This window comes from Lissotriton helveticus, chromosome 1_1 (genome assembly GCF_964261635.1).
Source record: "Lissotriton helveticus chromosome 1_1, aLisHel1.1, whole genome shotgun sequence".
Lineage (NCBI taxonomy): Eukaryota > Metazoa > Chordata > Amphibia > Caudata > Salamandridae > Lissotriton > Lissotriton helveticus.
Genome location: NC_136057.1, coordinates 1837845112 through 1837868222, shown reverse-complemented (window position 1 = coordinate 1837868222; position 23111 = coordinate 1837845112). Strand labels below are relative to the sequence as shown.

Here is a 23111-nt window from a genome sequence, read left to right as displayed (position 1 = left end):
ATGGGCTTCGATTGGAATTGGAAAGCTTAGATTTTGCTTACCTTTTGTGAATATTTTGTAGATAATGCAATGGAGCAATGGTTGGGGCAATTTGAATTATGATATTCTGTGGCTGCAGTATTTACCACTCCATTATGAATTTGCCACATTATTTGAAAATTTACCTGAAATAGGTTTCTAGGTGGAATGGCTCAAATTTATACTGCCAGTGAACGTGTGGCTTAATTGACCTTTTCTTGTTACATAACTTAGATGACTGTCTTGCATATTTTAGTCCTCCATTGCTGCATTATCTTAATGGCCCTGGCAATGTTAAAGCTGGGATTAAGCAAAACTGGGACTAATTAAAGCGCGGGTGCCGCGATTGCTGCAAAAGTAAAGAAATAGAAAAAAACATCTATTTCTTTACTTTTACAGCAATCGCGCACCCGCGCTTTACGAAAGTAAAGCGCAGGTGCCGCAATAGGTCTAGGCAAGACCTAACAAGCCTGGGAGTGGTGCGTGCGTGCTCTGCTCTTTTTGGAAGCACTGCACCCGTGCTTGTAGGGCGCCCCTGCTCGCTCCCGCAAGCTGAATGCCGCCACAAGCACGAGTGAGTGCTTCCAAAAAGAGCAGCGCGACAGCTAAAGGGCCTCCTATTCAGCGCATGCGCACTACGTAGGCGAGAACAAAAAAATAGTGTGCAGCTGACACTTGCCTGAACCCACGACCCTCCTGGGCCGTGGTACAGGGAGACCCCGTCACCTCGTCCTTTCTGGGAGAACCGGTGTTAGATTTGGGGGTCTTTACTTGGCGCAGGTAGGTACTTGTGACAAATAGGGACCCTTGCGTCTCATCAGGATAAGGGGATTACACTCCTAAATAACCCCTGCTCACTCCCTTGGTAGCTTAGCACGAGCAAAAGGCTTATCTCAGAGGCAGTGTGTAAAGCATTTGTGACCAAATACAGTAACCTAGTGACAACACTACAAATGGACACAACACAAGGTTTTATATAAAAAATAAGTATACTTTATATAGGATTTACCACAAGACCATAAACAACAGAAATACACAATACTGTTACTTTAAGATGGTAGTTTTAGCTTAGTTAAGTTCAGTTCTTCAGATGCGACACTTTGCGTCAATGTACCTACGATGCGTTGTGCTTCCACGACAAGCAATGTCGCAGCGAGGGAAATGCGGCAACGTTCCGGTGCAAAGAAATATCTTCCAGATGCGGCACACTTCTGCGGGGATGCGAGAAGTTCTCGGTTCGATGCGTGGACTGCAGCAGTGACACCCTTGTTCAGAAGTGCGACGACAACAGCTTCAGCTGCGACACTCTACTCCCACGATGCTTGAAGCTTTCTCACAATGCGACAACTACAGTGGCGACATCCTGGTTCAGAAATGCGACGGCAGCAGCTCAGACAGCGATGCGCTTCTCGGGAATGAGAGGCGCTTTCCTCGATGCAGTGCAGTGCGACAGTTCCAGAGGCGACACCCTTGTTCAGAAGTGAGACGGCAGCAACAGCGACAGCGGCACGCTTCTACCTCGTTGCAAGACTCTTCTCACGGTGCAGTGCGACAACCCCAGTGGCAACCCTTGTTCAGAAGTGCGAAGGCAGGCAGCAGCAGCGACGGCGACACGCTTCCTCTTCGTTGCGGGACGCTTCCAGCTCCTTGTGACACGCAGTTGCTCAGAAGGCCCAAAAAAGCAGCAGGCACTTCCACAAGAACTCTAGGGAGCTGGGGGTTGAAGTCTGTTGTCCCGGTGACTTCAGCAGGAGGCCAACTCTTTTCCAAGCCCTTGGAGATCCTTCACAAGTTGAAAGCAAAGTACACAAAGTTCTTTTCTCCTCTCTTTCGCAGTAAGGCAACCACTGCAGGCCAATCCCCTAAGCAGCACTTCAGCTTAGGAATAGTCTTTCCTCAGTTTTGTCAGGTTCCTCTCCTCAGCAGAGGTTTCTTCTTGTTTGTCCAAAAGTGATCTAATTGCTTGAGATCTGGGTCCCAATACTTGTACCCCAAAATCCTTTGTTCTCTGAGGGGAGAGGGGCCTTTGCACAGTCCAAACCAGTTCTGAAGCACTCTGTTTACCAGACTTCTCCTTTCCTTTCACAGTGCAGGGCAGAAACATCAGACACCCCACAGGAGGTGGAGCCAGCATTGTGGAAGGCAAGTACAGTCCTGCAGCACTTTGTTGACAGGACTCCTTTTCTTTCAGTATGCAGGGCAGAGACATCAGCCGTACCCCAGGAGGTGGAGCCAGCATTGTGGAAGGCAGGCACAGCCCTATTCAAGGTTCAGGTGCAACTCCTCCCTTCCATCTAGATGCAGATCTCTCTATTCACCACTGGGCTCACTCATCCTGTCTCTTGGAATCTCCCAGCCCCGTCACTCAAACTCCAGGCAAGGAATACACAACCTAGCAGAGGCATGCTTAAAAGGTTAGGCAAGAAAATACCTACTTTCTAAAAGTGGTATTTTCAAACACAGAATGTTAAAACCACCTTCACTAAAAGAGGTATTTTATTATTCTGAGTTCAGGCATACTAAACTCGAATTTCTACCATGTTCCCTGAGTCAGTTAGGATTATAAACTGTAATAATTCTAAGAGCCCATTCTGGCCTATGGAGAACAGGTAGCCTTGCAACAGTGAAAACGAAAATGGCTGTAATTCACCATCAGGACATGCCACACACATCAAGGCTTGTCCTGCCTTATACTTACAATGCGCCCTGCCCTTGGGCCTGCCATAGGGGTGACTGATACGAAGAAAAGGGAGGGTTTGGGACTGGCAAGTGGGTGCACTTGCCAGTCAGCATGACAGTACCAGACTGCACGCAGGCTCTGCAATGGCAGACTTTAAACACATTTTACAAGGCTGCTTCTGTGGGTGGCACAACCAGTGCTGCAGGCCCACCAGCAGCATTTGGATTTACACGCCCTGGGCACACTCAGTGCACTAGAATAGGGTCTGACAAGCAAACCAAATAGCCAAACATGGAACCACTAATTAATACATCAATTTACTATAGGGAGCACTTTCACTGTGGCAATGGACAGCAGTGGCACAGTGCCCAAAACATCTAACACCAGCAAAAATACATGAGGCAACAGCAAAAATGGAAGGGAGACCCAGGCCAATGGTGCCAGGTCTAACAACCGACCTCAGAAGCAGTGCTCTGTGAGTGTGCCTTGGCTCCAGCATCTCCCTCCTTCCACGAGATGGCGGCTCCCTCTGGGACTTCTCAAACCTCCTCGTTACGAGCGCCGGTACGCATGTTTTTTTCCAAGCCTCATCTCACTCAATTCTCTTTCAGTTTTGGTTGAACTCCTCCCCTCCCGCACAGTTCTTCCGACACCTTCTTGAGCGATGATGCTCCCAGCACACAAGCGAACGTAGACCGAGCCCCTCCCTTTCGGGTTGGTCTATCGCGGCAGTCTCCTTGGTTTTGTCGCCCTCTTCTTCTGGTTCCAAGCTGACCTCATCACGCTGAGCAAAAGGTGTTCCTCTTATACATCACGCAGAATGGATGGATATTCTCACAGGACAAGCACCACCAGTGCTTAGCATGAGCCACACTCCACCAAGGGTCTGGAGGAGAGCCTTGTAAGAATAAACAGCTTTAATGGAGGCAAAGAGTGGAGATTTTACATACATATTCAAGTATATTTGCAGACCTGCATGCTTAAGAATAAATGTCAATGTGTGATCATAAAGGGAGATGGGACATCAGCTTAGAGAGTGGGACTATGGACGTACTGCACTGTCCAAAATAAATGACACCAAACCCCTACTCCACCCAATAGCATGAATGAAATAATCTGGAGCCACTTCCCATGTGCTGTGCTGGTTTTAATTGCAGTCCAGAAGTGCAGAATATTCACACCAGATCTGGAAACGTCGTCGGTGCAAGGTTTTCGAGCTAAAGTGGACCTGTGATGAATGCAGAAACCACATCACACAGCCCCACCAAGTGAGCTGGCAAATCTGTATACATACATCTAGGTTCCAGTAACCCAGTTTTGGAATCTCTGCAACTGAGGAACATTGTAACTAACTATTGGAAATTACCATCTTTTGCAGGATATTCCTAAAGATTTTTGCCTTGTATAGCTAAACCCATTTTTGTAGGCCATAGGACTCTGTGCACTTTATTCCTGCTAACCAGTGGTAAAAGGCTTGTGCTCTCCCTTTGAAACATGGAAAAGTTGACATATATATCTACCAATCACAAAACTTTATTCGACACTTAAGTCATAAAAGCACATTACACAATATACATTAAGAACCAATTTTTTAAATAATCTAAAAATTTTAAAATACAATTAAATCATTCTATAACCATCGAATATAAGAAATTCCATAAGACCACCTTTAAAATTATCTAAAAAACGACCATGAATTCATTTACAATTATAAAATACTGAATTTACGGTCTTGAGGAAACGCATAGCATCATTCTAATAGACAAAGCATCTTGCAGCGACAGATCCTGATAATCATTAAGTGTAATAGATTGTCACTCATTACAGCCTTGGTGCAGTATATTCAAACTGATTCGCCAGGCCCATCCCAAGAACTTCGCAACAGCTATGGATATAGGGGGGGCAGGATCTGAACACAGTATTCGCAAGGCAACTGCGTGCCTCCTGATGCCCTTTGCCCTACAAATGGGCTTTATCCAAACTTTACGGGGCACAGAATACATGGGACAAAAGAATAGTATATGCCCCACAGTTTCGCATTGGTCTATGCACTTGCAACATTTATCATTACTCGAGCCTCCCCAGCTAGAGGTAAATTCACGGGTTGGAAGAGCACCCACCCTCAGTTGAAAATACAATTTACGGTCAAAAACTCTCAATCAAATATCAATATCTTTAAAAAACTGGGCGGGGCTTGAATTTGAGGAAGCGACCTGTAAGGTGGGTTGAAAGACCTTTTGAGGTTTCTAATGTAAATACCATTTCCCAGTACTTTTCCTTCAATTTTTCCTTTGTAGGGAATACAGCATTCAAGGGGTCAGTCCAAAGCTCTAACAATCCAAGTTTCCCTAGCACATTTAGTTTACTTTTATCTTTCTAGTATATGCCACTATATGTACCTAGGGCCTGTAAATGTAAAGTTATAAGTGGGCTACAGCACTCATTGTGTCACCCACTAATGTAGAGATGTACAGCATGTCTACAGGACTGCCCGTGCAGCCACTTCGAGCTGGCAATATAAGCCTTTAGCTAGGCCTACGCCTTCCTTTTAGTACTTATAAGTCACCTCTAAGGAAGGCCCTAAATGCCCATAGGGCAAGGTGCATGGTATTTAAAAAGTAGGGCACGTATATTTAAAGTTTTACATGTCCTGACAGTGAAAAACCTCCAAAGTCGGTTTCACTGAGGCAAGGCTAGCACTCTCATAGAAAAACACAGAGTTAAAATATAAAAAATTAGCATTCTTAGTTCCAGTTTGGGAGCAGCTAGAAACAAGATTCAAAGACTCATTTGAATAGTAGTTTAAAATCCAGCGTAATGGTAAAGATGAATTTTATAGAACTATTTTGGAAATTATGCTTTTAGAAAGTTATCATTTTTCAGCCTAAATCAACTTTGACTCTGATAGTGTTTGCTGTCACCAGACACCTGAAGGCATCCCTGGAGTGTTGCGCATTGCTCACAGTGCACAAAGGGCCTTGGGTGTGGAGATGGATGTTTTTCTTCTGGGCAGGATAGCCTGGGGTGGTACTCTGCCCCAGTCGGAGCTTTAAAGGGTGCATACCCTGTTAGTGGCAGATTCAGTTCACATCGGTGTCTGCCTGTCCTTGATCTCTAGAGTCAGGCAGGCACCAAATCCAGTGGGTGTAGAGTTTTTGGGGGTGAACAAAGGCTTGGCTTCCACCTGCCGCCGGCATTGGACATAAAATTGGAACTCAGTGACCTCCTCTAAGAACACTCCTGTATCTGTGTAGATCAGGAGAATGACTGCCCTGCTATCTGAAGAATCCAAAGGAAGACTGGACCTGCTTGGCTTGAACCCAGGACCACAGAAGTGACTCCAAGGGTCAGTTGGCTGAACTCCTGTTTAAGATACAGGGATACAACAGGCATCCAAAGATTTCTCTCCCTGCAACTGCCCAACTAATCAGTCCCAACTGGACCTGCGCTGGACCCTACTGTCGGCATGTGCTGGAGAGAAACTTCACGCCCAACTGGTGCTCCTCACGTCTAAGACCCCTGGCTGGTGTTAAAGTGCACTCCTCCTACCCACACTGCAAAAGCAAGGACCTAGAAACTTTTGGCCAACTTTTCCTCCAGAGAACCACCAGGGCCACCATCGAGCTGAAACTGTTGACATTGAGTCACTGATGAGATTCAACTAGCTGGTTTGCTACAATAAAGGAGATCGGACTTCCAGAAAAGTTTCTATGTCCGAATGTAGAGAGCATTATTGGGACCAATGCCGAACAGCAACCAGTCGATGTTAAAGCCTTCCTGGGCGCAGACCGGGAACTTCATCCACTGGAGCTTTCCAACCTTCCTCAAGGACCTCACCAGGACCCTGCGATTGCCGAACGTTGCTTCAGATCCAGCTCGCCCATCTGATGATCCACTTTTTTCCATAAAGATTTCTAAGTCAGAAGTCAAATATTCTACAGGGATGAACCCTGTATCTGACCTGTGCTCCATCGTGGTCAGCCTGAACTTTTGACTTTGACCCAGTGTAGCGTGGCCAGGTAACTGCAACAGAGATTTTCTGCTTTTTGGTGCTATTGTTAAAACAAGCCTAAAACATTCATTTCTCTGATTCTACATATTGGATTTTCTATCATTTTATTTCATAAAAATTACTTTTTTTTTTACTTTGTTCTGGATTTTTCTTGTGTTGTGTTTTCACTTTATTACAGTTTGAGTGCTGCGTAAATACTTTACAAATTGCCTTCAAGTGAAGCCTGACAGCTTTTGTTCCAGGCAACCAGAAAGTTAAGTACAGGTTTATTAGGAGAATTTAGCGGTTCACCTTGACAAGACTGCGATCATTATTTTAAATGAGCTCACACCCCTTCAACATATAAGAAAGTTTAAGAAATTGGATTCTTTTCTGCAGGTTTGTTTTCACTTTTTAGGAATTTGGCATGTATTCGGCACTCTTTGTGGCTTAAGTATTTGATATACTTGCATCTGGAGTAAGGACATGGTTGAACACGAATGTAGTATGTAAGAAGAAAGCTTTACTTGCTTTAACAAATAATAGCAGTTGAGGAGATTTACAGTCACTAGAATAAGTAACTATATATATATATGTTTCAAACTATCATTGAGGTTTAAGGATGTTGTTGCGAGAGTGCGCAGCTTTTATACTTTGCAAAGTACTAAAAAAAAAAAAATACATTTTTGCTAGGTCATGCCTGCAGGCCTTGTTTTGTATTTAGATGTATACCCGCACATAGGACACAGAGGTTGAGCACATGGTTGATGCTAATGTGTAATAACCTCACTAGAGTCGACAGATGTAGGACTGGGCATCTTTGGGGTCTGCTGCCACTCTATTGTATGATGGAGTAATTCAGCTATTCTACTTTTTCACAATATTGGACACTGTACCTTAATCTATCTTCCTCCTTTTGCAAACAGGCAAGAAATTATACAAAACGTTAAGCAGCAACCTGCCAGTGATCCGTATTCACTTTGCTTCATTTTACAGGAGTGAGACAGTATATCACTTTATTTATTAGGGAGCTCTATCTATAAGGTGACATGAACTGCTTTGGTAAAAAGGCCTTGGTGAGAATAGTTGAAGCACCAACTCCCGAGTCAACTCCTATTAGTGCTTAGTTCTATACTGTTAAGCAAATGAAGCTTTAAGATGTACATTTGACTATGCACCATGATGATTGAATGATTTTTTTGTTAGCAACAAAATAAGTCATTTTTCAGTTGATTTCCCCTAAGTAGGTAGGGGCATTGTGTGCGGAAAAACATGCAGGGGGCTCATGGCGTCGAAGAAAGGTGTTTTGTTAAGTTGAAAGATGATTAGTGATTGATAGTCAGTTGTTATTGAGCAGAAAATGCAGTGGGTTAACATCCACCTAGCAATTCCATAGCTTGTTGTGATATATGTGGTTTGAGAGGAGAGATTACGTGGCTCCTCCTTCATTGCTGGCTGCTGCACAGCTGGGATTTATGTTTTTGAAGTACTGCCATTAGTATGGCCACGAAGTACTGTTGAATTTTGGGTACCTTCATGCCCTGGTCTCCAGTATTCACCACAAACTGGAGACTGCATTTGATTGGCTTATATCACCCATGTGGAATAGGGTATTCATCTGCTATCTTGTACAGGCTTATATCACCCATGTGGAATAGGGTATTCATCTGCTATCTTGTACAGGTTTATTGAAAAGTGACTTGTAATGGTCAGTGTTGTTCAATGAGTGTGGTGAACTGTTATCAATCGGGGGCCTGCCCACTGTGGAAAGAGTATTTGTCCGTTGAGGTGTGAGTTAGTATTATTGTGTTTGGGCTTTAAGTTATCCTTTGGTCAGCATTATGGGTGGCATTATTGCCCTCCGAGTTTTATGGGTTAACAGACACGCAGAATTTGTGGTTTGCGTGTTTGTGTTCACATTTGTGGGTTAGATATCGTCGAATTGGAATATTTCCTGATCCTTTGTTTTATCAGAAGTTGACATCTCCTTCCAGCTGTAATAAATTCGCACAGCACTCAAAGCACACCATGTACACCAGCCGCCACACATTACAGTAAAATCAACAAATCAAGTGAAACATTACCCCGCCTACATAATATACAACTGCAGCAGCTTCTGAAAACTTCAACAGCTGTGTCACAGTTGCAGAGGAACAGCTTCTATACTATCAACCCGTCTGATTTTAAATTGGGATAATGATTCTTGGACTCAACTGTATGAGGCCCATTTCTGCCCCTAACAAGCAACATCCTAAACAGTGGAAAGTCATCGACCATGTGATGTTCGTCGCCTCTCCTGAGCCAGTACAGCCATTTCCACATGAGTGGCAAACGAAGAGGATATAAGGATTCTCACAGGTGGTTCATGAGGATGGTATGTGCCTTGCAGACTCTGGTATTCAACCCATATGGTCATTGTCAGTGGCCGGACGGCTGATCCAATAGGCACCAAGATTCAAAGAAATCATGTATTTGGGCAAATATGGTGTGGCGGTACAACAGTTTTGTGGAAGCATCTTAAAATAAACTTACAAAACGACAGTATTGAATAATTCAGAGGAAGTGTATTGACACATACCCCCAAGCTAGAACAAAATGAAAAAAAACACAAGGACACGCCCCAGCCAACATTAATCGAGAGCTGAATGACATACCCTTCTCATGCTTTTTTTTACCCCCTCTAAACCAGTAAATAAAGCCAAAATAAACATCAATTTTATATCTCTACTGCACACAATACATCTTCTTTCTGCAGGTGCTGAATTAAATACTTGCTCTGCAGAGCTCTGGAATACTGAATCGCGAAGACAGAGTTCAGTAGAAGGAAAAATTAGAAAGGGGAAACATCCAACTTTGTTAGAGTCTACCGGTAATATCGTGTTTTTAGACAAACGTAGCCAGGTTCAATAACGGGCTTAAATACTGGCATGGTCAAAGGAGTCGCCTGCCTGCTAGTCAACTTCAAATACAGCGCGATTGTCTGCATCAGGAACCTAATACATGAGACAAGCTCTGCAACTTATTGTGGGCAGCACAACTACGAATACAAATGCAAATCTCACCATTATCCCACTAAAAGCTTTTGCACGTACTCAAGTCAGGCTCTTTATTTTAGACATTTGAGCACTACCTGCTTTGAAAAGGCCCCCAAAGTAGATTGATGGCATCTTGCTGTAACCAATAGGCAAGCACAATGTACCGAGTTAACCAAAGGATATAACTATGTACATTTTCCTGTGCTGTGATTTTGCGTCACGTTCCCATGTAAACAAACAAATACACAGAATAAATGCTACTTTATGTTTAAAACCTGCATTAAGAATAATTATCCTCAAGTTTCACCAATCCATTAACAAATGACTGAAAACAGAGTACAAATAGGGACAAGCTGCCAGTCCTGTAATCTCATCAACCTTTGTCCTAAAGAAAACCGCAGAACGACTCAATGAGATCTCTGTGAGGCTTGGGTTTACTGAATGAACTCATTAATGGGAAATGCAGCGAGCCTATGAGCCGACAATAGGATTTTTCCCCTGGCCATTTCCCTAGGCTACAAAGTGGAATTCTTTAGGACGCATCGCATCAGAAAGAATTAGTACAACTGAGAGGCAGCTTGCCTTTACGTTGTATATAGGTTGCACGGCCTCACCATTTTAATGCCCGATACTAACAATCAGATGTGTCTTCCTCAATTAACTGGGCTTAGCCGTGACACAGCACGCACAACACTGTTGACTATTAGAAATGGGCACGTCATCTTAAGACCTAGCCAGAACACTGAGTTAAGCACACAAAAACAGGCATTGGCAAAGCCAAAGGATCCAGCCTGTACAAGATCTATTGCCTAAGGCTTTGTCAATGTTATTTCAGCCATGTACAGTAGCGCGGATGCTGTACAGCTTGGCTGAAAGCTGTACAGCTTCGCTGAAAGGGGACATCATGCAGTCAGCGTTGACCGCGTCAAAAAGTGCTTTTCTTTTTGTTTTTACCTTCAGCCATGCTGCACTGCATTCGCGCTACTGTACAACATGGCTTAACAAATATATTTAAAAAAGAAAAAAAAACACACACACAGTGACCGGACACACCAAGAAACTACAAGAGCACACGCATTAGGCCAATTAATCACAGCTTGTCAGTGAAACTGAAGGGAATGAAGTTGATCTACGATAGTTCTCATCACCCCCAGACATTTTTCCCTATTTTTTTTTATTTAACATGAATACAGTGTGCCGGATCTTGGAACGATTTCTAAGTTATGCCATTAGAGGAGGCTGGCAGCACTTAATTTGTAAAACAATAAGTGGCGGGTTCCACAATGTACTCTGAAGCCCACGACCGGTGCTACAAATATCGAGGATGCCCATTACAAAGGCTGCGTAGTGTTGACTATACCTCATGTCTCTTTCGATCCACCGTCAAGCACTCGTTGTCCCTTTATCTCACTCTTGTAGGTTCTTTTTCATCCTTGTTTACTCCCTTTCTCACAGTTTTTCCTTGCAATTCCTCTTTTTACCCCCTTTTGTGTTTTTCTCTCTGTCTTGCTCAGAGTAAAAGTCTGACGAGAAAAAATCTTGCTGGTCCCCAAAAGTGAGTGCCTGCAGGCCCCCACATGCAGCCACTGGCTCAAATTAAGCACGGAGGCTATTCATCATAAATGCCAGAAAGTACCTTCTATGAAGTTTACAGGCTATGTAAATGACTTAAATTTAGTCACTGAATATACACTTATCTTACGTGCATAACCTGAGAATGAGTTTGGCCCTCCTAGACATACAATGGAAGCCCCTCCATCAAATTATCAGTTATAACGAGACATTGGTGTGCCTGTGTGTTGGGAAATCATATAGACAGTAGTTACAATAAAGGGAGAATCTACTGATTTTATTCTCCAAAAGAATTACAAACTTCCCATGTTTGAAAATTACAGTATATGACTCTTATAAAGCCCACTGTGGGAAGGAGGAGTGATTGTACACGATAAAAGCTTTTAAAAGAAGGGTGTGCCATTCAACACTTAAAAATCTCTCTCAGAACTCATACATAAAGAACTCCTGCATGATTTATGATTTCTTGTGGTATGATAATTCAGTAAACACATTTGAAATCTTGAGCAACGGAAGTGTTACTTTTTATTCAGCAAGAGATGTTTTTGTTGTTTTTTTAAAGAAAGGAGCATCACTATGGCAGCGTCTTCATCAAATACCTAGACTTAAGACAGTACTTTAGAGTTTCCTAATCAATAACATGTCATCTTACAACCTCTAGTAATTCTGCTTAAGAGAGTTGCTCATTAACGAGTTTACAACATTTATGCCAAAAGGTGGCCTTTGACTGGGGAGAATTTCTACCTGCTGGAGAACATGTTGGACGTTTTAAGGTCGAATCTGGCCAGCGCATGCGCTGCTCTGCGAGCCATGCTGTATTGGATATGTACTTGAAGCCCCGCCAACTCCCCGCGCATATTTGTCAAACCCGACACGAAGGTATTGGAGCGCTTTACTGAGCAGTTCTCCAGTTCCAAAGTGGCAGTTCGGTGCGCTTTGATCCTCGGCTCAGATTACCTGTAAAGGGCGTGCTTTCACCCCCAGTTTAACGTGGCTCTCGCTCATTTGCTTTTCTCCCCCTGGCGGCCACATTGCTTGGTCTATTGTTTGATTCCCTATGCCCTCCATGCCCCTTCTGCAACCACACCATCATTTTTGCTTCCCCACCCTTGCAAGCTCAATCTTCCTTCCCCCACACCTCCCCATCTGTGTTCCTTCTGCTATCTTCTGTTTGCAACCCCCTCCCCCCCCCCCCCACACACACACACACACACACACTTTTAAACAAGCATTTAGAATGCAAAAAGGTCTCGCATTTGCGAGAGTTTACACTATTGGCATTTTAAATAACAATGCCTTTCATTTAAAATTTTAAAAAACAAAACATAAATAAAAGGCTCTGTCATTTACAATGCCAATAGCTCAAACTCGCGCAAACTCGAGACCTACAGCATTGCAAATGCTTGTTGTAATAAGCCACTGTGATCATTTTTTGTACATTGGTGATCCGAGCCCCTGAGCAACACAACATCTGAACATGCAACACTGCAAACAAAATCAACTGTCCAGGGAACCGCCAAGAAAGGCAGTTTCACAATAAGGAGTGTACCATTATGGTACACAAGGCTGTACATCATGCATACACTATACACACTTCAAGCAAGTAGATATAATCTGATCATCCATGTCCCGCATTTATATTTTTGAAACATGGGTAACCGATTGCCTACGGTTCTGCACATTTCATAAAACTGACAATTCATGAAATGTTAGCGTATGGGGTTTTATTGTAGGGTGTATTTTCCCACGAAAAATTGGAATATTTTCCCAGAGGATTACATTGACAGCATTTGAAATGTTGCTATTACACATACTCCAAACTTAAGAATTTTGTGGAGTTATAATTTTGAAAACTTCTTACTTGTATGGTCCAGTGCATAAGGCTTTCATCAATGGTCCAACCAGCCCAGCAAAATGCTGGAATTCTGCAGATTTCTTATATTAAACAATCCCCTCCTGCACAAAGCTCGATTTTTAGTCCCACTCTAACTGATCTTTACAATGATACAACCGTTTAAGAAGCATGGAGGAAGCAAACAAACCAATGCCACTGGAAGGGGGCATTGTATGATTTAACAGACCCTACCTACAGTAAGCGACTGAATTTAATTTATTGTTAGGTTTTGTCTGGCTTACTATTTACTAATGCTAATCACGTCACACTGAAATAATACAACAAATAAAAAACTGCCAACTTTGTTTTTGAATAAATCGCTTTAGGCAAAAGGGGAATGTTATTCAGTGAAAAGCCACATGCAGAGCTTCTGACTCATTTCAGGGTCACACAATTTAATAAAGGGGTAAATGGAGTAGCCAGGGATATAGACATTAATTTTCTAGTGCACTTTTGTACACGATGCTTCCCATCAAAGAGTATTACATAGGAATAATGTGCTGTTCAAGTGAGTGGAACTAAATCTAAACTTGTGCCTATTGTTTAGGAATTTAAATGTAGATGCCTACCTGTTAATAACATTCGTGGTAAAGCAAAAGCTTTAAGGCGTTATGCTAGGGTTTCAGAAAAGCTGGGAAGGCGGAACGAACATAAATAAATGACAGCATGAAGGATAAATAAATAATAAATAAGTCTATTTGATGAAAGTGAGCAAGCGAAAATATAACCAGAAACGCACCTACTGAAATAAAAATGTAATTCGTGCTAGGCTGAAGCTTATATGGCTGGAGTGTTAGAGAAGAATCCGCAACAACAGCAGGAGCAGTGCCACGTTTTTCTGATAACCGCTGATTGGGTAAGTGATTCCAATACAGTGTTTTTGGATATACATGTATTTTTGTGGATATCAGGTAAATAAAGCAAGGCCCTCATCAACCAGTAGCAGACACCCTGGCTTGTTGCTTGTTTCTTCTTTCTAACAATGGGGTATGGAGCCTGCCATGGGTCACAGACTGCAGTCCAAGGATCAAGTAAGAAAACTGATACAGGTCAGGTTTATGTATTAACTGTACACCCAGGTGGAAAAGAAGTGGTAATCTGATACCGAAAGGGAAGAGCAAGATGCAGTGTTTGAGCAGTGACAGAACAAGGAGAGCTGTTTTAGGGGACAGAAAAAATATAAAACACTGTTTTAAAGAGTGCTCATCATACAGGGTGTACACAGTATCTAGAGAGGGCAGTGGAATTTCAAGGAGCGAACACAACTACCCATGAGGGAAAGCAGAATTCACAGCACACAAAGGGAGTTAGCCGGGCAAACTGAGTTAGAAGAAGACTGCCAGGAGACATCTAGAGTACAGCTTAGGTGCCTAAAAGTTACAGTCATTCAATTGATGGCTAGCCCTGAATCCAGGAATTATGCGACAAACTGCAGCTCTGAGGCACAACTCTCCAAAATCCTCCTCAGTTTTTACGTCCAGCCTAGGCAGCGCATTCTCCGTCTATTCGAGATATGCTGTATTCATTATGTTAGCCTTCATTCCACCCCTTGCTGCTGATTGGTTAATGTGCATGTCGTTCTGAAAAGCTTGCTTCTATGTGGTTTCTTTTACTTACATGTTCCTCCTTCTCGCATCTAGTTCCCTTCTCTGAAGTTTTGGTCTAATACTTGAAACTTGTCTATGTAGTGTTTTTCCGTTTGTGCACTCCTTTTTAGGTCTCGGCAACGAGAACTATTGTCGCCTAGTAAGCTAGCAAGGGACTACAGAGAGGTGGACGAGCCGACCAGGGTCTGTGGACGCGCACAAAGGCAGGCAGGCAGGCATGCGCCAGACACACACACACACACAGACAGACACACGCACGCATGCATGCATGCACACGCACACACACACACACACACACTCTCACACTCTCTCTCTCTCTCTGCCGCCCCCCCCCCCCCCACCACTCACCGGGCTCTTTCCCTCCGCATCGGGTCAGTCACGGCAGAAGGCAGACTCGTGTCTTCTCCGGCGATCTTCAGCTGATGTGCACGCCCACGCTGCGTCGTGCGCGCCCACCACGCTGTTTCGCGCCCGTTGATCCTCAGCTTGTGATTACTACTCCTTCTAACCCGGATTCTAAACTACTATTTCTTGGTTCTCTAACTCCACTCTGTTGATTCCTAACAAACTGATTCTCAGCACATTTCACAGTCTCGCTTTTGCTTCTCATAAATACAATAAGATTATTTTAAGCAATGTCTACCCTTCTTTTGGTTCTGTGCCTATTATGCTTCTGACTATAGAGTTTTAGAAAGTGTGGTGGAAGATTCAATGATATCAGCGGCGTGCACAGTGCAGAGTGAGTGTGCAGAGTAGTGAGTGTGCAGAGTAGTGAGTGTGCAGAGTAGTGAGTGTGCAGAGTAGTGAGTGTGCAGAGTAGTGAGTGTGCAGAGTAGTGAGTGTGCAGAGTAGTGAGTGCAGAGTAGTGAGTGCAGAGGAGTGAGTGCAGAGTAGTGAGTGCAGAGGAGTGAGTGTGCAGAGGAGTGAGTGTGCAGAGGAGTGAGTGTGCAGAGGAGTGAGTGTGCAGAGGAGTGAGTGTGCAGAGGAGTGAGTGTGCAGAGGAGTGAGTGTGCAGAGGAGTGAGTGTGCAGAGGAGTGAGTGTGCAGAGTAGTGAGTGCAGAGTGAGTGTGCAGAGTAGTGAGTGCACTACTCTGCACTCACTACTCTGCACTAGTGAGTGCAGAGTAGTGAGTGCAGAGTAGTGAGTGCAGAGTGAGTGTGCAGAGTAGTGAGTGCAGAGTAGTGAGTGCACTACTCTGCACACACTACTCTGCACTCACTACTCTGCACTCACTACTCTGCACTCACTACTCTGCACTCACTACTCTGCACTCACTACTCTGCACTCACTACTCTGGTAGTGAGTGCAGAGTAGTGAGTGCAGAGTAGTGAGTGCAGAGTAGTGAGTGCAGAGTAGTGAGTGCAGAGTAGTGAGTTCAGAGTAGTGAGTAGTGAGTGCAGAGTAGTGAGTGCAGAGTAGTGAGTAGTGAGTGCAGAGTAGTGAGTGCAGAGTAGTGAGTGCAGAGTAGTGAGTGCAGAGTAGTGAGTGCAGAGTGGTGAGTAGTGAGTGCAGAGTGGTGAGTAGTGAGTGCAGAGTGGTGAGTAGTGAGTGCAGAGTGGTGAGTAGTGAGTGCAGAGTGGTGAGTAGTGAGTGCAGAGTGGTGAGTAGTGAGTGCAGAGTAGTGAGTGCAGAGTAGTGAGTAGTGAGTGCAGAGTAGTGAGTGCAGAGTAGTGAGTGCAGAGTAGTGAGTGCAGAGTAGTGAGTGCAGAGTAGTGAGTAGTGAGTGCAGAGTAGTGAGTGCAGAGTGCAGAGTAGTGAGTGCAGAGTGCAGTGCAGTGCAGGTGAGTGCAGTGCAGTGCAGGTGAGTGCAGTGCAGTGCAGGTGAGTGCAGTGCAGTGCAGGTGAGTGCAGTGCAGTGCAGGTGAGTGCAGTGCAGTGCAGGTGAGTGCAGTGCAGTGCAGGTGAGTGCAGTGCAGGTGAGTGCAGTGCAGGTGAGTGCAGTGCAGGTGAGTGCAGTGCAGTGCAGGTGAGTGCAGTGCAGGTGAGTGCAGTGCAGGTGAGTGCAGTGCAGGTGAGTGCAGTGCAGTGCAGGTGAGTGCAGTGCAGAGCAGGTGAGTGCAGTGCAGTGCAGGTGAGTGCAGAGCAGGTGAGTGCAGTGCAGTGCAGGTGAGTGCAGAGCAGGTGAGTGCAGTGCAGGTGAGTGCAGTGGAGTGCAGTGCAGGTGAGTGCAGTGCAGTGCAGGGGAGTGCAGTGCAGTGCAGGGGAGTGCAGTGCAGGTGAGTGCAGTGCAGTGCAGGTGAGTGCAGTGCAGGTGAGTGCAGTGCAGTGCAGGTGAGTGCAGAGCAGGTGAGTGCAGTGCAGTGCAGTACAGGTGAGTGCAGTGCAGGTGAGTGCAGTGCAGTGCAGGTGAGTGCAGTGCAGGTGAATGCAGTGCAGGTGAGTGCAGTGCAGGTGAGTGCAGGTGAGTGCAGTGCAGTGCAGGTGAGTGCAGTGCAGGTGAGTGCAGTGCAGTGCAGGTGAGTGCAGGTGAGTGCAGTGCAGGTGAGTGCAGGTGAGTGCAGTGCTGGTGAGTGCGGTGCAGGTGAGTGCAGTGCAGGTGAGTGCGGTGCAGGTGAGTGTGGTGCAGGTGAGTGTGGTGCAGGTGAGTGCAGTGCAGGTGAGTGCAGTGCAGTGCAGGTGAGTGCAGTGCAGGTGAGTGCAGTGCTGGTGAGTGCAGTGCTGGTGAGTGCAGTGCAGTGCGGTGAGTGCAGTGCAGTGCAGTGAGTGCAGTGCAGGTGAGTGCAGTGCAGGTGAGTGCAGTGCAGGTGAGTGCAGTGCAGGTGAGTGCAGTGCAGTGCAGGTGAGTGCAGTGCAGGTGAGTGCAGTGCAGGTGAGTGCAGTGCAGGTGAGTGCAGTGCAGGTGAGTGCAGTGCAGGTGAGTGCAGTGCAGGTGAGTGCAGTGCAGGTGAGTGCAGTGCAGGTGAGTGCAGTGCAGTGCAGGTGAGTGCAGTGCAGGTGAGTGCAGGTGAGTGCAGTGCAGGTGAGTGCAGTGCAGGTGAGTGCAGTGCAGGTGAGTGCAGTGCAGGTGAGTGCAGTGCAGTGCAGGTGAGTGCAGTGCAGGTGAGTGCAGGTGAGTGCAGTGCAGGTGAGTGCAGTGCAGGTGAGTGCAGTGCAGTGCAGGTGAGTGCAGTGCAGGTGAGTGCAGTGCAGTTCAGGTGAGTGCAGTGCAGTGCAGGTGAGTGCAGTGCAATGCAGGTGAGTGCAGTGCAATGCAGGTGAGTGCAGTGCAGTGCAGGTGAGTGCAGTGCAGTGCAGGTGAGTGCAGTGCAGTGCAGGTGAGTGCAGTGCAGGTGAGTGCAGTGCAGGTGAGTGCAGTGCAGTGCAGGTGAGTGCAGTGCAGTGCAGGTGAGTGCAGTGCAGTGCAGGTGAGTGCAGTGCAGGTGAGTGCAGTGCAGGTGAGTGCAGTGCAGGTGAGTGCAGTGCAGGTGAGTGCAGTGCAGTGCAGGTGAGTGCAGTTGAGTGCAGAGTGGTGTGTATTGACAATGTAAATGACAATGCCATTTATTTATGATTTAAAGAAAAAAAAAGAAATGTCATGAGCAATGCCACTAGCTCTACCTTTAATGATGCCGAGACCATTGCATTGTAAATGCTTGTTTGTTGTTGCAGCGTGCACATGCACACTGCTCGCGTTACACCTTGGATGCGTGTTAAACTTCGGCGCCCGTGCACCTCCCCCTCTATTCGTTCCATCCCTGACCAGCTTTTATGTTCTCCTAGCCCCTACAAACCGTTCTTCCATTGGCGCTCCCGCCAGTCCAGCAGCAGGCCTATGAAATAGTTTATTTTCTTGGTCCTATTTCGCACCCTGTCATTACCATTTCGGAGCCTAGTGAGGGGTGCGTGTTTATGAAAGATTCGTATGCTCATTGTCTTTTGCCAAACAAATCTTTAAGATTATAAGAGACAGCAGTCCCTTCAACAAGTATAAAACTAAGGCTAAACAGAGCCATATTGAGATCTGTGTCAAAAATCACTAAGGGGAAAAACAATATATTTATTTAACGCACAAATATATAACACAAACCAAAATCCATATACAAAAATACAGTGGGTAAAAAGTTGGAAAGCAGCAGATTCCCATACCTCAGGCATTTACATATGTAGTAACTCCGTCAATAATTGCATATTAAAAACAGGCACAATACAGAGAAACATCTTGTGCTCCACATAAATCCGAATGAAACTGTTTGGAGTCAAGATGCAAGTCGACGAAGTTTCGATCCCAACTAAGATAGGGGGATCATCATCAGATCTCAATACGGCTCTGTGTAACATTGGTTCTATCCTTGTTGGAGGGACTGCTGTCTCTTATAATACATTGCTTACCCTTGGTCCCTCTCAACTAATAGGTTTCCCTTGTTTCACTACAAAAACAAATCTTTAGTGCCATAATCGATGTGGTTAAAAAAAAAAGTGCACTCAAGCATTATTTGCGCGATAATTCTGTATTACTATCCATGCTGTGCTTTGGTTGGTCCTGGTTATGTTGGACCAGTTCTAAGATGGCTGTGCTCTGTGTTTAGGACTAGTGTGGCATTAAATTCAAACAGAAGCACACCAGTGGCTTCGCGTTGTAGATCATGTCTCAGATTGTATAAAAAAATAATCCATCTTGGAATATGCACATCTCTCAGGTGTGACATGGTAGTTTGTTAATTCATAGTATCTCTAATGTATATAATTTTAAATGAGCTTCATTTTCCTGTAATGCCCTGGTATTGCAAGTCATACTTCTCTGATTGGAGCCTTGCAGTCAGAATATATTTGAACACGTTGAGTGTTGCTGACATTCATTGTACACTATACTTTTCGCAACTTTGGGATATTACTTGCAGTCCGCTCTAAACAACTTTCACATTCCTTACATGGCAGAACTGTTTGCCTTCTAGTGGGTAATATCTACAGCTATAATATACGGAAGGTGCATTGCCCGTACGTGGGCTTGTATTGTGATGAGCAGGGAATTAATCCTACTCTTCCTCCACTTATGCAATGCGCAGGTTTAGATCCTGGTTCAAGATGGCGGCTGATGAAGCATGGTAAGTGAAGAATGGCCACTACATCTTGGGGGTCACGCTGTGGGTCTGCGCTTTAAAAAAAGTGAAAGGTGAGGGTAATACGTTGAGGGTGGGAGAGTGTCCTTGGGGAGGGTAGTTGTATGCAAAGAGGTTCATCTCTTAATGTAAAGACTTGGGCTCATGGGGGTGGGAAGCTCTATGAATTATTGTATTTTGAGTGTAGGAAGAGGGCTTGCATTAAGAAGGATTGAAGTGAAGGACAGTCATAGGTGTGAGACTGTGTGTCTGATTCCGATGACAGCATAGTCTCCCCTTTTCACTAGGATTCCTGCAGCATCTATATTCATTGCCTTGTCATTCTGTATGTAGTAAGATTATACCCCCCAGAATCTTCTATGGGGTGCAATGGAACATGCAGCACCAACACTGATATACGTGTGTGCGGAGGACAGCTGGGATCAAACTTGGCAACTTGTCAGAAAACAATTGTTTTGTAATGTTTTCATAAATTAGTCCTTTGTTTGTGAAACACTGTCCCAGTCTAGATACTTTAATGTGGTAGCAGTCTCGTTAAATCATGCCACCCCACCTTTCAGTCCATTAATGGCAATAAGATGTGCCCTTTGTCTACGCTACCCTCACTCATGTTTTTTTAAACAGCTAAATATACTTGACCTCTCTTTAGAAAACTGCAAGTTCGCTACATGTTAGCTCTTCTGCACGATGCAGCAGCTTTATGCATTCCATAAACTGCATTCTAGCAGAAGCCAAGCTAAGACGTTTAGCATGTGCTTGTGGTATACAGGCGTCCGGCCAGGGGTAGAAAGAGCTATAAAAATAACATACCATGCAAACGAGAGGACATTAAGGCGGGCTTGGTGTTCTGAGAATAAGGTGTCTGAGAAGATGTGAAGTGTTTGAGTATGGCGAAACATGACCTTATTCCAGAGGTTGTCTTTCTGTATCTCGATGAAAGTGGCCCTTTGTCCCAGCATTGAGGACTGAAGCTTGACTTTCCAGCCGTTGGTATATGCACTACACCCTCAAGGTAATGACAGAGTCATGGGCTGGCTTGGTGGAATTTAAAGGTTAATATTAAATAGTATTTGTCCTTAGACTGTGTCATGCTCCTTTAGGTATCAAACTGTATTGTTCAGTTAATAAAAACCATAACAATCATTTATTACATTAGAACATAAAACACAATAAAAGGAATTCCTTGTTAAGAGAAGGTCATGCTCCTAGATAGGCATACTACCACTACATTTTTGTTGTTCCCTGTGCCTACCTGGCATAGTAACAGACTTTACATATTCGTATGTGCTGTTAACTTTATGGATGCCTTAAGACGTTGTTGGTGTATGATTTGTAAGCATTGTACTCTTATTGGAAAGGATTTGTTATTCAATAAGCGACTTGCTTCAGTACAATCACATGTATTCGGGGCATGTTTCAGCGGCCACCGTATACAACTGCCACTTATTTGTATAAGTAATGAGATCGAAAACCAAAATATTCACTTTTTTTAAACCTTTGCTTTTGATGGCTTCTCACACACTTATTGTGTATGAGCTTCTCATAAGACATTACAACGTTGTTTTAGTCAGTGTTATGGCACTAGATAAAGGATGTAGGGAAGTTGGCTGTGAGTTGCATTTTCAAACTTTTTTTTACTTGTTCTGTTAGTCTCCTCGATGAGCACCGTGTGCTGACAGTTATTGGCCGTATTGGTCAAGAGACCCATCCATTGCACAAGAACAGCACATGTTGCTGATGAGGACATACGAGAGCAACCTGTGAGTAAGACAGTTGTGTAACAAGATAAAGAGCGACGATTAGAAGAGACGGAATGACAGGTGTTATGAGGTGTGTGAGGCTGTTGGATCTGAGTCATGCGGAGTCAAAGGTCTGGCCTGGTAATAAGGGGCTATCTGGAAGTGTGCGGCATAAAAACAGATTCAGGCTGTAGAGTCCCGGATTTTTAATACAAAAAAAATATTGTATATGTCTTCCGCCTAAAGTTGCCTCTGCTTCAATATAAGCAATGCGAACAAGACATTACCCGATTTTTTGTTTAAATCTCCAGCCCCACGTTTAAAAGGCTAGTATGTAGGATGACTCTGGGAGCGGTTTTGTCAGGCACATAGCAGGCCTTGAAGGATGTCGTAAAGCTTGTGCATTAGAATATGGTTGAAATTATTATGGAACCACGTAGTCATTGCATAATGTGAGCATTGTACAGCAAGGAATTATTTCTACGCTCTAGCCCACATTTGTTTTTTCATTTGCAGTTGGTAAGATTGAAATGATTGTTAAAAAATACGAAGACATTTTGTCAGCAACTAAGCTTTGTCAATACTTGTGCTTACAGTCGCAGAAATAAAGAAGCATTGTAATGCATTAACATGCGTTTGTGCGCTCGCAAGTAGATCGATCAGGTAGTAGGAACGCGAGGGGCAGGATCTGGCACTGGGAGAGGCAAAGAGCTGAGCCTGGTACTGTCTGGGGAAGGTAGGAGCAAGGGACGGGGCTGTTTCTGACACTTGTCTGATGCGGAGAGGATCTGTGGCTGTAGCAGGCACTGAACTGGGATGGAAGACAAGTGCCGGTCTCGCTGGCTGCCAGCGATCTGCCAGGGCTCTTCTAAAGGACAGCCCCTGTCAAACAACTGCGTCTTTCATGTCTAAAGGGGGCGTCACTTGCTCGTTGACCTCTCAGTGTGCAGGTGCTGTTACCGCTTACACTGCACCCTGTGTGCCAAGCTTCTGCCACCCTCCCCTCCTCCCGGCTCTCACCGTAGGGCCGCGGCTGCCCTGCGCCGCTGGTTCAGCAGGAAGAGCACCAAGGCAGCGGCACCGGCCAAGGTGTAGTTCCGCGGAGTCAGGTACTTGCTGTAACCCGCCATGTCCGGCCTGTGCTGCTGTCAGGAGATGAAGGAGGAACCGGCAGCGCAGAGCATGCTGGGAGCGGCGCCTGCCCCGCCCGCGGCTCCGCCCTCTGCAGGGAGCGGCCCCGCCTCCATCTTACGCTCAGGCCGCTGTCTGCTGGGGTTTGTTTCCTCCGCCTTCTCGCGCTGCCTCCTATGCTGTCCCCGACCTTATTTCTAAGCGTCTCTGTTACGCCCTTTTCATACACACTACTGGGAGGACTTCAGTACAGCGCCTGCCAGTTCACGCCCCCTCGACAATAACCTTTAGCGTCACCTAAAAAGATACATTTGAGACAGAACAGTTAAATGGAGTGCTGACGTTTTTGGATGGAGAAAGTTAAAAAGAGAAAGATACTTTTTGACCAAAAGAAGGGATACTGCCC

At 45.0% G+C, this 23111-nt stretch overlaps 1 protein-coding gene across 1 annotated transcript in view; it reads right to left on the bottom strand.

Moving 5' to 3' along the window:
* ABCD3 (ATP binding cassette subfamily D member 3) overlaps nucleotides 1–22878 on the bottom strand; it is a 344077-nt gene extending 321199 nt beyond the window's left edge. The window contains exon 1 of the mRNA XM_078641238.1: nucleotides 22595–22878. Coding sequence (XP_078497364.1) covers nucleotides 22595–22704 — 110 coding nt within the window. The 5' untranslated portion in view covers nucleotides 22705–22878. The remainder of the gene's footprint in view (nucleotides 1–22594) is intronic.
* Between the last annotated feature and the right edge of the window lie 233 nt (nucleotides 22879–23111).